Here is a 15,561-nt window from a genome sequence, read left to right as displayed (position 1 = left end):
AGCACTTTCAGACTCTGTTTAAAAAGTGCCCGCAGAAGACAGAAAATGGAAATAGAAAGCAAAAGTTAGTGGGTAATGCTGAAAACAATCAGAACATTTTATTTTTAGTAGCCTAAGGGTTTGAATTGTGATCAAGGTTCATAGTCAGAATAGATATAGTTTCAGACATTTTTGAGAAATGATCCTTGTGGGTGCTTCTTGATCCAGCAGGTGCTAAGAAATAAAACATCAGGACCAAAAGAATTAGCCTTGAGCATTGCATGAAAACACTTGGAAAGATGAAGTCCCCTGTGTTCTTCATGGCCATAAGCAAAGTGCATTTATTCAACCATTTTATCAGTGTGAGGTGGAGAGAAGCAGATGTTGTTTCACTCTTCCTCTGTTTTAATCAGTTGCCAGACAATACTCTGAAGACACATGACAAATTTCTGTTAGCATCACCATTTCCCTTAGTTAGCCAGCTTAGCACCCACAGCAGACTTTTCAGACTCTTATAGTCTAACCAAGATACACTCTTTCCTAAAGTTCATTTAAATTCCAGTTCTTATCTCAAATCCTAAGTTTTATATAGGAGTGAATAAACTGGTGATGAAACCACACAGATAGAGAAAGTAACCAAACTCAATAGCACCATTGACATATGAAGAGTGTAAGTATGAAATATGCATGAAATTTTGCAACTTAGGGTACATCAGCCCTATATGAGTCTTCAGATATTGAATTCCCAAGTCTAGATCTGGAGAAATAGAAGCTCAGAGTGAGAATTTGGGTAATCAAGGAGGAAAGCAGAGCGTTTCTAAGCACATGTGAGTGTTTCTACCTGTGGATTGGCACATTTTATGTAGCCTTGGAGTTTAGATTTGCTGCCTTCATTCTGTCTTAGATTGTATGACTTGAAGCTTCAACTGACAAGGCAGGGGGAGAAAAACTAAACAGTCAAACCAGTTTCAGAAGAATATATGAAAAACTAGTCAACATTTTCTGATGGAAATCACTGTCAAGTTGACAAGAAACTTGGCCTCCCACTATATCAAAAATTTGATCCAAATGGAAAACATTTTCTAATTAAAATTCCTAAACATACACAGAAGTTAAAAAGGATAGTTTTAAAAACCCACCTATATTCAGTTTTCAAAATGTTCCCCTCCTTGCTTTATCTACCCCTTCGATTGCTGAAGTATTTTAAAGCAAATTGCAGTTGCACATCATTTCACTCCCATCCATACTTGGATCTGCATTTCCTAAAAATTAAGGATATTTTCTTTTATAACAATATTGCCACTTGGGCAAAATTTAAAATGATAATTTATCACTAAAAAATGTGTACTGACTGTTTATCTTCCTCCTCATTGCATAAATGCATGTAATAGGAGAGAAAGAAAAATAAGGGTGAGAAAGCAAAGTGAAGCCAGGAATAAAAGTATTGAATATCAGTGTATACAGAAGGTCCCATTCTAGTCTTAAACCCAGTCACTTGCTTCACCGGGACCAAGGCAGGAGGGGAATTCTGGCAGTCACAAGATTCAGTGTTTATGAAGTGGACTAGCATCATTTCTCTGGAGAACATAGCTTTTCCTGTCTGTAAGATGTGTGAGGAATTTCTCCTGGATGTCTTCATGAAGAAGATGATATGAGATTTATTGGACAATATACTTTACAAAATCCCCACAATAAATACAAAAGAAGTTTTGTGCCGCTCCTTGTTAGAGTGTCCTCATTGCACACCAAGGTCTAATGCTGAATCCAGCTGAGTAAAAGTTGTCTGACAAGGGGCCAGAGCCGTGTGTCATGTCCGCCTGGTGGCTGCCATCCCAAGGTGCAGCAGAAAGCCCATTCATTTCAAATAAGCTTTTAATCTCCCTCTCAGACTCCCAGTGTCCCAATTCCCCCATTAATAATACAGCCCTAATTTTAAAAACTTGAATCCAGCTGTTACTACTTTTAAATGCTGTTATCCATTGCAAGTGAGTGTGACACCAAATGTGTCTTCCATGTTCATTCATCATTTGTGAATTTGGCCCAGCCACTGGGTTTTTTTCCCCTGTTGTTCAGGAGGGTTGCGAATGCCAAAAGCAATCAATCTATGAAGCAAATCAATGTGAACAGCCATTGGGGGAAAAGCTAACCCTGCAGCTATCTGCTATTTTTTTTTTTGAAATAGAAGCTGCGCTTGTCTTTGGATCTAATGACTGGAATACCCATGCACTAAAGGGACTGTCTCCCTTCAGCTTTTAGAAAATTCTCATACTCTGGGCCAGCTTAGCCGATAGTTTCCAAGCTGCAGAAACAGCTTGAGGCTGAGGGCGGTGGTCCTGCTCCGTCAGTTGTGGGAACCAGGTGGCTCCCGGCATCCTTGGCTCTCTCACCTCCACGCTGCTGCTGTTGCATTGATCCTGGACTAGCGCTCTGACTCCTGAACACTCTACCACCTACCAGCGATATCTCTGAGGATGGTGCAAAATGCAATTTATTTGTGCCCTTGGTGTGTGTAACATAACTCATCATGCTTTTAAAGATCTCCTCCTGGCTTCTGCTAACAGCCTTTGCTGCTTCCTGCAGTTCTGTTCAACACACAGCTAAATAAACCTGCTTGACGGTGCCATCTCTCAGGAGTCCAACCAGAAAACACACTGAAATCATATACTTAGGTGAGATGATATCAAGGAACAATGAGAAAAAAACAACTCAATAACTAGGGAAAAAAATTTGAGTGCACAAATATTTTCTTGTCAAACTTTAAAAAGAGAAAGAAAACAAAAATATTTTTAGAAATTTGAACATACCCACAGTGGTAAAATATGTCCTGCTCCCACATTGCATATTTTCCTGGGTATAACATTCCTATTTTAAAATCGTAGCAACAGATCCAAGAAACAAATGTCTTTGAAAATTCCATTTCATGGAAGTGTCACTGTATGCATTTAAACTTTTTTCCTACTGAAAATTATTGCAAACAGCATGAAAAACGTCAACACAGGAAACAGAGTAAAAGTAATGGATGATCTTAAAAAAACAGAGGGATAAAAATGTCCGTGAAATACTATGCTCAAATGACTAATGTTAATATTTAAGTTAAATTATTCCCTGTAGGCAAGAAAATAAGATGTCCACAGAGTAATACATAAAATAATAGTAGCAGGGGAAATAAAGTTAGAAAAGTCAGTAATATATCCAGATCATTCTAGAAAGCTGGCAGAGAGACTATCCAACAATAAAATAAAATTTGTTAATATTGCAAAAGGACAGAAAATTTCAGATTACTGTTGATTTTTCCACTATACCAAAAACATCGTTAGGTGTTTTATGTTGCTTTTGGCCTGTAATATCCAGATTATCTATTCTATTTCCTGTATCACTTTGCAGACGTCTTACTTTTAATTCTGTCACTCTCTCCAATGTATATACTCATTCACTTATTTTTAGATTTCTATGTAAAAGTAAACAGTATTGGTTCATTTTCCTAAATACAGTCTTTTCTTTGGAATCTTTACTGTTAAAAAGTCTAGATGTTGAATCCGACTTTTCTGGTTTCCCGTAGACATTTGCTTTCCTAGATTCCAAAATAGCAAGTATTTCAAACGTACCTCAGCATTACTCCATGTTAATTGAAGGCTTCCTGTTAGAATTATGTTCAGCACTCTGGGAGTTACAGTACATTGAAGAAAGTCACAATTAAACAAACAAAATAAAAAATAAACTGGAGGGTAATATGTAGATATTTGTCTGCAGGAGGTGAAGTCCCAGCTCCGTGTTAAAGAACAGGAAGAATTTAAGTGTAGAGAAAAGGGGAGGCTGTTTCTATGTACCAGGCTATGTCTTATTATACTGCTTATAATTGCTTACAGCCAATTCCCATATTAATCTCCTTATATCTTTGTATGTATATCCTAATAGTCCTGTTTTTCTGGAGAACCCTAACTAATACAGAGAGTGAGCTGTTTATCATTATCAGAAGGGCCTTACAGTGACATAGCCTGGCACATAGAAAGGGTGTTATGTATACCACTCAGCCGCAGAAGGGAAACCTGGACACTAGAGGGATGTCTGGCAGAGAGAGGGACAGAAAGAGTCTTTCTTTGCTTATGATCAATGACCATAAAAGCCACACTGCTGACAAAGTCCAATGCCAGCTCTAGAAGCTATTGTATCCAACCTGTCCTCTTTAGTTCCACTGGGGGAAAGCATGGTCATTTACTCACTAAATACACCCCAAACCACACCAGAAGAAATAGGACCCTGAGGTCAGGGCACATGATGAGCCACTCCAGGGGAGCCCTGAGCATGATTACAGTGTTTGGTAATGAAATGTTCCACACTACTCTAGATGTTACATTGCATATTGACTACCCAACTCTTAACACACAGAGAGCCCTTCTGGAACTCATCAGCATCTCCATCTACCATCGCTGAGTCTTTTTCATTCTAATTAAGGGTTTCCAATTCTTAATTGCCCAAATCTCTCTGGGGGAGTCTCAATACACAAATCACAGATTGATTTGTTTGTAGTGGGACAAAATTACTGTTTTCCCCATAGTTTCAAATTCTCCTCTAAAGAGAACCTATGATTGGGGTCATTCTTTATATAAAGTAGTAGTGTATTACAAGAGGGAAGATTCTGAACAACCCAGTCCGTCTGTAGACTCACCATAGGTACAGGATACCAAGGTTTACAACCAGGCTCCAAGAGTGGAATAAAGAGAGGAATGAAGATTAGAGAAAAGCCTTTGATTTTCTACTCAATATTCTAAGAAGTGAGGGTGAACATTCACTCTTTCATTAAAATCAAGCCCAGATCCTTTATATTTTTGTCAGGAACCATAGAGTATATGAATATCTTGGAAAGTCAGTTGTTCCAAGGGCACTTTCTAGATCCTCTTGGCCAGAAAACTGTCTTCCTTAAACCCAGAACCACGACTCCCACTGCTTAATCAACAATAAATAATTGCCTCCATTCTGGCAGAGCTAGATGTCTGTAGAACTGATTGCCATACAGAAAAACCTTTATCATTTTTTCTGCAATTTTTCCAGCTATCCAAGGACATTTGCATTCTCAGTTACAATGAGTAGCAAGGCATGGGGCTATTATTTTAAATTCTGGGCATCATTCAAGAAATACAGGAATTAGGAATAATTTTCTGTGGAAGGATGTCTAAGTGTTGCAGGGGTTATTTGGACATCAGTGACACAGCCTGGTACATACTTCTAGTTGAAATAGTTAAGAAGTCATATACTAGCTTCCATTGAGTTGATCCAGCTAGGTCCTAATTTTCATATCCAACCATTTTGAGAGGTAGCAATTCTTTAGAAAAAGATTGGTTCTAAGTGTCAGAAAGGACAACTCATGTCAATCTGTGTACTAACTTCCATCAGAATACCTCTTGTTTTAGTATTAGGTATGTTTGAGTTGCACACAATTGTCATCTGACTCAGTTATCCTAACAATTTTTCATTCATTTTTTCTTCTCTCTCTTTTAATGGTCAACTGATTAAAACAAGATGAACACAGAGCCTCCCAGCAATGAGTATCTCCGGGTGCACTCCCTGGCTTCTGCTTTGGCTTATCATCTAACAATCCCTCTGACTCAGACTGTCTCCCACCAAAGCTGGATTTTGGTTGCCTGTTTCTACTGTGTGATCAAGACATTGGATGTGCTCAGATCCCAAGGGCCTTTCGCTGCCCTAGACACTCCTATCTAATCAGTATGAAAAATGTCCAATGTAGTAAATGCCACTTTAATTATAAGCTTGCTTCAACTGGATTAGAATCAAAATAAGCATGCTTAAGAAAAAAATTAGATCTGAAAAGCAAAATTAACCAAAGAGCTTCAGGGACAGAAGTCCATTTCTATTTCATGATTAAGTGATTTTCTTCTGTAATTCTCATTTTAATATTCTCATTTCCACCATAAACCTACACCATCATCCAATCCCATGCATTTTTACTCAAGTACTTTTATTCTTTTTACTTGCCTTTCTGGTATGACTTCAGATATCCTGCCTTTTTCCACTTCAGGGCACCCCTAGTTTTGGATGCAGATGCTAAGCATTAAAGCTGTAACAGTAGAGGTTAGTTAGCCATGGGAACAGTGACTTTAGAGTTAGACTTGGTTTAAAATTCTGGCTCCAACACTTGTTAGCAGTGTAATCTTTCATGCCATATTTAACCCTCTAAGCTTCAATTTCCTAACCATAGAATACTAAGAAATAATAGTTATTTTGCAGGGTAATTTTAAAGACAAATCAACCAATGTTGATACTGCCTTTGACAAGAGGCCTGGTGAATGCAGTATACCACCTGACAAATGCTACTTGTTGATATGGGTAGGAAGATGCTCACCAGATCCATGTGTAAATCTGGAATCAGGAAGACTCAAGCTCAGACGCCATCTCTAGCACTTGAGTTGTGAGACTCTGGGCAAGTCGCTTAATCTCTCTTTGTTTTGCTGGCTCTTTTGCAAAATGGAGATGAAAACATCTGTCTCACAGGTGTCATTTCTGTGTGCTGTGTTGATTAATACAAGCTTCTTCCAAAAGTTAAGGCTCAGTGGTATTTGTTTATAATAAATACAGTGACCACCACTCACCTTTGAAATACCCTGCTAATGAGAAAGAAAACATGATCATCATCTTATAAAACTTTCCAGCAGCAGGTATTCTTGTTCTGTCCTCATGGCCATAAATAACACCTTCTATTCAATTTGTCCAAATTGTTCCCTACCAGACTTCCGACTCCAGGCCAGTATCTCTGGCACTAAAACAGGCAGAGTAATGAACAAAGTGTCCTCTGCTTTTTATGCATTCTACAGATTCGGAGTATAGTATAGGAGGGCAACCAGTGCAGTTGAGCCTAGGTCAAGGATGATAAGAGACTCCAAGAAACCACAGTGGTCTATTGTTGATAATGTTGAAAAACCAGATACCTCAGTTGTTCTAAAAATAGGGTTATTTTTTCTAAGCAGATATAAAAATACCATTTAGAGGCCGGGTGTGGTGGCTCACGCCTGTAATCCCAGCACTTTGGGAGGCTGAGGCAGGCGGATCGGGTGGTCAAGAGATCGAGACCATCCTGGCTAACACAGTGAAACCCCATCTCTACTAAAAAAATACAGAAAAATTAGCTGGGCATAGTGGTGGGTGCCTGTAGTTCCAGCTACTCAGGAGGTTGAGGCAGGAGAATGGCGTGAACCTGGGAGGTGGAGCTAGCAGTGAGCCGAAATCATGCCACTGCACTCCAGTCTGGGTTACAGAGCGAGACTCTGTCTAAAAAATAATAATAATAATAATAATACCATCTAGAAACCAGCTGTATCATAACAAGATAAATAAAAGACAGAGTGTGATGGTTAATTTTACGTGTCAATTTGACTGACACATTAAGGGATGCCCAGATAGCCGGTAAAACATTATTTCTGGGTGTGTCTGTGAGGGTGTTTCTGAAAGAGAATGGCATTTGAACCAGTGGACTAAGGTAAAGAAGAGCTGCCTTCGTCAATGTGGGCAGCATCATCTAATCTGTTGAAGACCTAAACAGCACAAAAAGACAGAGAAGGAGTGAATTTTCTCTCTCTCTCTCTCTTTTTCTCTCTCTCCCCCTCTCCATGAGCTGGGACACCCATCTTCTGCTCTGAAATACTGGAGTTCTTGGCCTTCTGACTCTGAGACTTATGCCAGCAGCTCCTATTGTTTCGCAGGCCTTTGGACCCAACATGAATTACAGTCTGAATTCGTAGTTCTCCATCTTGCAGATGGCATACGATGGGACTTCTTGGCTTCCATAACCATGTGGAATTAATTCCCATATTAATCTCCTTATATCTTTATATGTATATCCTACTGGTTCTGTTTCTCTGGAGAACCCTAACTAATACAGAGAGTGAGATGTTTATCATTAGCAGAAAGGCCTTGTGACAGGTATACTATTGTCCCTAATTATTTGCTGCTACTCTCTGTGAGAAGACTATACTTCTCCACCCCACTGATGGCAGGTTTGGTCACATGACTCGATTTGGCAAGTGAAATATGAGCAGTATGCCACTTGCAAACAGAATCTTTGAGAGCCACTGGTAATTCTTTGCTCTTAAGACATTTCTTCAAAAAATCTTCTCTAATGATTTCCTTATGCAGGGCAGAAGTCCCTGTTGGACTTGACTGGACTCTTCTTGAGAAGGTTGCAAAGATAAGCTAGTAGTGTGCTTAGCATTTCACTTCACAATGTGGGAGCACGGCATCCTCAACTTTGGTTTTCAGTCAACACAAACTTACACACATACACACACACACACACACACCCTCATACATATTTATATTTATATGTTCTAGACTGTTGAGTAAATTCCCTGTCTTTTGTTATCTTCTGTGAGATAATTTAACTTCTTAATGCAGTTGGAAAATGTGGTGCAAATAATACTGTCGTAAATGAAAGAACTTCATCAACCTCCAATTAGAAGTTGAATAACTATGTGAACAGCATAATAAAATAGCCCATTTCAGTAATCTACAACAGAAATTAGTTCAGGGAAGACTTTATTGAAAGGATAAGACTAACAAGCCCTAATTAAATGCATTTTTAAAATATTTCCTTCATTTCCGGACCAACACTGTCCAGTAGAACTTCCCGCAATGATGGAAGGATTCTACATCTGTGCTATCTGATATGGTAGCTACTAGCCACATGTGGAGTACTTGAAACGTGGCTAGTGCGGCTCTGAAGATGAATTTTAAATTAATTTACATGAAATTAGTTTACATTTAAATTTATATAACTCCACATATGACTAGTAGCTACTGAATTAGACAGTGCACCCTAGAGCCTGCATTGAAAGAGTATCTTTTCCTAATAACTGAAGTGTTCTTTATGTTACTATATTTGGAACTGAGAAGCTTATATGTATGTATATGTACAAGCTTATATCCATATACATATAGACTTCTTAATTGTATGCACACACATCCACATCCACACACACACGCACACCCATGTCTATATCTTTCTAGTTATCTAGTTAGGCAAGTACCAGACAACCTTGCCCTTTTTTGTTTAGGCAACCATAGTATGCCACTGCAGAGCCAGGAAAGTATTTCCTGTTTTGTTCCAGACTTCCAGGGAGTACGGGTACTCCCATTGGAGATCTAATCTAGCTTTAGGGAGAAAATCTTACAGAAAAGTATTTCTTCAAGATGAAATTTGCAAAAATGTCGTACCACATTTTAGAATCATAAGTCAAAGCTGTTCTTATTCAATCCATCCATTGATCTAGAAAGAACTATTCCCAAATTATCCTGACAACTTACAATACTGTATTAACAAATCTCTATAATTTAGTTCCTCATCTTTTTACCAGAAATTAGTTCTTCAAGTGACCAGATTTTAGTTGCCCCAATCCTTATATTGAAAATGAACTATATTTTTATTTCACTGTATAATTAAAGGAGTTTATGTACCTCATTTTAAAGGAACACCACTGCAAAGGTATGATGTTCTGAAATCTGCTGTAATTATAAGAACATGGGATTTGGAAAATACTTTGGGTTGTGAAGATGTAATTATTTGGGAAGCCTGGAAAGTTGGAGGCAGGTCTACTATCAGGGACATTTAGACACTGATGGTCTTTACTATGTGTGGATATGACCTTCCTGGTGGACTTTCTCAGGAAGCAGAGACCAGGGAAATCCTTGTTAGTCAGGCCATATTGGTCCTGCCTCAGAGAGTTTCTTTTGTCTTGGCTGACTAACTAAGACATGTAATCTATTCTTAATGTGGGTGTGGTGTGTTCTTTTTCACTTCATTATAGAGCATCAGAAAGACCTGATTTTACTTCCTAGTGTCAATGTGAGAATTAATTCATCTATAGGATTTAATATAGCAACTAATATCCTGCCATCAATAAATAACTACTGATTTTTTAATTGAGTTTTAAAACTAAAATGTAATTTTAACTAAAGAACAGAAACACTTCTAAGAAGCATACGATCTTTTGGAATAAAGTAAAGGGCTATTCATTAGAAAAAGACAAAGCTATACCAAGCATACTGACAACAAAGCCATCCCCAAAAGTAAGATTTTAGTTTTCTATTAAAAAGTAGAATATAATGGAACAACTCAGTTCAAGATCAAGCTCCTTTCTATGGATAAGGTAGGCACTAACAGCATTGACCTTTATTAATATGAGAAAAAGAAATTAATGAATATAAAGCAGGAAAGCTGAGACACTCTGAGGTTTCCATGAACTGCTTATGATTGCTCACATGCCAGACTCTGGAATATTTCCCATATTTCATCTCTAGTTTCCCTCAGCCCAGCTGAGTGTAATTAATAAAGCTCTAAGCACCTGCAAGAAGCTCCCAGAAGCTACGGAGAAGGTAACCTTCTCTGTAGGCTAGTGGCAGAGAATGCTAGTTATCAAGTCTTACCTCCATAAAGGAAGTAATGCCGTCAGTAGGATTAGTCTCAAATAGTCATTGTGACATCTTTCACTTGGATTTTTCTCAACTTAGAAACCAGGTTTTGAAAATGTTAGTACACTTTCAGAAACAAACCTGAGGAAGATAGTGACATTTTCCAAAGTAGCCGACCAGCATCATAACCTCGCTTAAGTAATGAAGAATTCAGACTTGTAACAGAAGAATATTAAATGTGGGAGCAGCTATTTTTACAATGTTTAATGTAAAATGTCTATCAATCTTATATTGATTATGTCTAATGTTAAATACAATACATCAAGATTATTTCTGAAAATGTAAATAGAGCAGGAATCAGAAAGAGTGGATTTATCAGGATTATGTTTTATATTTGTCGTGCCTTTATTCCCCAGGAAAAACATAAAACTCTCTGCAGCTACAGTGTCTACTTGACTGCCTGATGATGATTAACATTTAAGAATTTGCTCTGGGGGAAATAAGGTGGAAATTTAAATAGTGTTGCAATTTGCCATTAGTGCTGTCTTTCACTGTCTATTTCCAAATGAGGACACAAGTAAAAGATAGTGGGGAAATCGCATGGACTATATAATATTCAGTGCAACCCTCTTCCTCTCATTGATTCTGTAGGTACACGCTGGTTTAACTGCAGAGATGACTTTGTTTTCAAGCTGTTAATCTTTAAAGAAACTTTAAATCTTCCTTATTTAGCAAATATTCCTATAGTCTTTGGATGCAAAGTGTCTACATGTACATGTAGACACAGAGTTATATTTTATACTCATCAAACAGAATATCAATCCATTCCGAGTTGCAGAGTCACATCCTCTAAGAAAGCATTGATTCTCCTGATTGCTGATAATATACATCCCTCCTCCCTTGATGGATTATACCATCTAGTCCCTTTACTTTTGAACCCCAGCAAAGGGTCTACTATCCTATGAGATGAATCTAATTAAATTTTAGGGCATACTCAAGTGCTAGAAATAAACAAAAGTAAGACAAGAGCTCACGTATAATAACAATAGTAATCCCCACAGCAGTCATTTAAATTAATGTTTGTAATCAAGCAACGTAAACACCATAATACAAAGGCAGAACTAAAATCAGCATTCCACCCTATAAAACAGAGGGTGAGGGAGAATGCTGGTAATATTGACAAAGATACTTTTACTTTACCCATGTAAACATCAGACTGTCTTGTTCTCCCTAGGCTTGCTTTTCATTCTTTGGTATGACAGTTCTGATTCCTCAGCCTCCCCATGAAGAAAAGAAAAATTCTCTTGAAGCTGAACTAAATTCATCAGCAAATGAAATTATATTCATTTGATAAAATGCTAAATGGAAAAGGCAGGTTTATTTTAAGCCGTCAACAGGCTGTTTTAGTTAATCATGCACAGTGCAGAAGACAGGAGTTTGGTTGCTAAGAAAATGTTTGGCATGTTTCCATGAGATCCATGTGACATGAAATGCATCTGTTCATTTCAATAGTGAAATAGAAAAAAATAAAATAAACAGTGCAGGGTATATTTGGTGAGTCACTGTGGAACACAAGGCCGAAATAACTTCTGTGTTGTCAGTTTATTCTATACAATCTTATTGTTATGACGTTAGCCTTTTCTTATAATTCAAAAAAATTTAATAGTGATTTTTTTTTAGAAAATTAATACATATTCGTTGTAGATAAATCAGAAAATACAAAATAAGAAAATTAAAATCTGCCATAACACACACAAATACCAATATCTATATTGGTATGTGCATAGGAGGGGCTTAATATTTATTTGCTAAATGAATTAATATATATTTTACTTATAAATATGCGATCATACTGTAATACTTTTATAACCTGCTTTCTAAATTAAAAGACATCATGAACATTTTCTGTGTTATTAAGTATTCTTCTTTAGCATAATTGTAATAGTTTTCATTATTATGGACCCAGTAAGTTATCTGGAACTCCTGCAAAATTTCTTCAGTAGCCAGGAACTGAATGCAAGCGTCTTCCCAGTAAGACATACCGTGATGCTGATACGATGAAATCTGAACATGTTCAACATTTTTTTGCTGAGATGTCATACATATTCTCTGATTACTGAGCTAGTAAATGGAATCTCAGCTGTCCTGATTGTGTGTAATTCCGTCATTTCTACCACCAGATAGTGACCATCACTGCTTACATAGATAACATGCCATTCACATCCAAGTGTACTAATGTGAGAGAGAATGGCCAAAGATAGCAATGAGCTTGACACACCCTTGCACGCTATTGTGGTCCTCAGAGTGAAGTAAGAATGACTATTGACTTCCACAACATCTTCAAGGTTGCTGCTGTGAACAAAGAGGCCAAACAGGAGAGTATTAAGTCACCACGTGGAAGAATATGTTGATTAATGAAGCTCTTAATTACATAGTCCAAAACGCTGAGAAGTTCAACGCACACACAGAAAAGGAGAAGCAGAGAAACATAGTTGGTATCTCCTAAGAACTCTAAGAACTCACTTAAATCCACAGTCTTCACTAAGGACAAGGTGGAAAATAAGAAAATTTAAGGTCAGAACAATGATGGAGGGCAAACACAAGATTCTTGAAGATTCAATAAAATCATTAGCTAGCAGAGCAAGAACCAGCCTGCTGAGAAGAAGAATCTGCGTATCAGCAGAAAAGCTGGAGAAGTCTGCAAGATCATCACCACAAGCTGTTATCAAGGAGCTGAAGACATATCAAGAGAAACAGCTTACCAGGGGCAGAGCTCCTCTGTCACAAAGTGCCTCATCTGAAGCCACTATTAAAGCGGGTGACCATGCTGACCAGAAAGAAAGCACATTTCACAGACCTGCTGTAAAGTTTAAATATGTGACTAAGTCAGTTCAGTGGCAGTTTAAAACATATTTAAACATAAATTAAGCTGTAGATAAATAGATCAGAAAATGTGTAATAGCTCAAACAAAATAGAAGTTTATTTATTGCTCACTTAACAGTTGGAGGCAGGTGTTTCCTGGTTGGTGGACGTTTCTTCTCCACTTAGCAACTCAGGGACACAAACTCATTTTGCCTTCTCTTCGTCGAGGCTTCATATTCATCATCCACCTCCAGTCAGTGAAAGGAAAATGAGAGCTTGGAGGTGGCACACCTCCTTCTTTAAAGCTTTGTCCCAGAAATGGTATTCATTACTAGAACTCAGTCATGTGATCTAACTGCAGGAAGGCTGGGATATGTAGTCCAATTGTGTACTCAAGAACAGAAAATGGTTTGGTATGGAGGGGAGAAATAACAACCATTATCTGAGGTTGCTTAAATTTGGTCATATTTTGAATACTTTAGTACACTCTGGCAGTGCTGTAAACAAGCAAAAACTGAAATCCGGCACCCGGATTCTGATTGCCACCAACTTCGTGTAATTTTTTTAAGGTATATAAAATTCATGTGTCGATGAATAAGGATCCATTTTAAATTGATACTATAAAAAACAAGTGGAATTTCTGGGTCAAATGTCCATACAGAATTCTATGGCTTTTCGTTAAGTCATATCTAATTGACCTTGAGAAATTGTTCAATTTACATTCTTACCTGCAGTAGGTGAGAGTAGTTGCCTTCTGTGCTGTCATCCACATCACTGTTAACACTGTATACAGCATTCACATTTTAAAGTTTTTAAGAGACACATTATGATATGATAACTGAGAGCACACACCCTAGAGCCATACTGCCTGGATCCGAATTCCACCTTGTCCTTGTTCTTGAGACCAGAAAGGTCTCAGTTTTCTTATCAGCAAAATAGGGTAATAATAGTACCTACTTCATTAGGTAATATTCATCTTTGTGAGGATTAAAGGAGTTAATATGTAAAATGTCTTGAATAGCACCTGATGCATAATGTCTAATGTCCTATGTTTGCTGTTATCATTTTTAATCTGTCATACATCTTATAAGTATCTGATGCATAATAAGTCTTACGTTTTTTCTGTTGTCATTTTTAATCTGTCTTATATGTTACAAGCATTTTCTTCTGCATATTGATTGTCTTTTGGCTTTATTTATAAAGCATTGCTTTTCATACAGACTTTAAAATGCTTTTATGCGGTAAACAGTATCTAGACTTTCCTTTATAGCTTTTGTACTTCCAATTGTATCTTGTAAAGGTCTATCTCTCCCTCTTTTTTCAAGTCATTCATGTCATGTATATGTTTTTTAAATTTTTTCTTACTGTCTTAGTCTGTTGGTATTGCTATAAAGGAATATGGGAGGCTGGATAATGTATAACAAAAAGAGGTTATTTGGCTCATGGTTCTGGAGGCTGTACAAGAAGCAGGGCACCAGCATCCGCTTCTGGTTAGGGCCTCAAGGAACTTCTACTCATGGTGAAAGATAGACAGGAGCAGGCATCACATAACAAGTAAAAGGAAGAGCTGGAGGAGAGAAAGGTCCCAGGCTCTTTTTAACAATCAATTCTTGTGTGAACTGGTCGAGTGAGAACTCACTCACTACTACTTGGATGGCATGAAACCATTCATGAGGGATCTGCCCCAAGACCCAAACACCTCCCACTAGGACCCACATCCAACATTGGAGATCAAATTTCAACATTAGATTTGGAGGGGACAAATATCCACACTATTTCACTTGTTTTCAATTGTTACTGAAAGCATAGTTTTTGGTGATTGTTTTGAAAAAGTCCTATCATTCTTTTTCCTTAAAGTTTCTACGTTAGGGGTTTGCTTAAAAAAACCCTTGCCACCCATTTGCAGTTTAATTAATTTACTAACAATTGATATAAGTAGAGATATAACGTTGCTTTCTAAATTGTTTTCTAATTATCCCATCATCGTTTATTATTCTGTGCTCTGATTAAAGGGGCTCGTTGAAGGTTAGTATCTCCCTCATTCATCAGAGGTTGACTTGACTGAAGCCACATTCCTTGTTTTGTTTTAGAGTCAGTTAAGAGAGAGGTCTGTATGCACAGGCAACTCTCAATTACCAGCCCATAGATAACCCACTTTGGAGATCAATGAAATAAAAAACCAGACTGAAAAAATCATCTCAGCCTGGGCTCTTCACACTGCTTTCTACTGGGCTCTGCTCAGAAATGCCAGCTAACTTTAACTTTACATATGTCAGCTCAGAAGAACGATTTTTTAAAGGTAT

At 37.6% G+C, this 15,561-nt stretch overlaps 1 protein-coding gene and 1 long non-coding RNA gene across 2 annotated transcripts in view; both read right to left on the bottom strand.

Moving 5' to 3' along the window:
- Positions 1-11,708, bottom strand: part of SH3BGRL2 (SH3 domain binding glutamate-rich protein like 2) — a 289,787-nt gene extending 278,079 nt beyond the window's left edge. The window contains exon 1 of the mRNA XM_011969320.1: positions 11,596-11,708. Coding sequence (XP_011824710.1) covers positions 11,596-11,607 — 12 coding nt within the window. The 5' untranslated portion in view covers positions 11,608-11,708. The remainder of the gene's footprint in view (positions 1-11,595) is intronic.
- A 471-nt stretch (positions 11,709-12,179) lies between these two features.
- Positions 12,180-13,498, bottom strand: LOC105531395. Its single transcript, XR_001004795.1, has 3 exons — positions 13,391-13,498; positions 13,158-13,255; positions 12,180-12,747 (listed from the first exon to the last, which is right to left on the bottom strand). It is a non-coding gene; the product is annotated as an uncharacterized LOC105531395 (long non-coding RNA).
- Positions 13,499-15,561: the final 2,063 nt, after the last annotated feature.

Source organism: Mandrillus leucophaeus, unplaced genomic scaffold, assembly GCF_000951045.1.
Source record: "Mandrillus leucophaeus isolate KB7577 unplaced genomic scaffold, Mleu.le_1.0 Scaffold882, whole genome shotgun sequence".
NCBI classification, from domain to species: domain Eukaryota; kingdom Metazoa; phylum Chordata; class Mammalia; order Primates; family Cercopithecidae; genus Mandrillus; species Mandrillus leucophaeus.
This window is presented reverse-complemented; position numbering and strand designations above follow the sequence as displayed.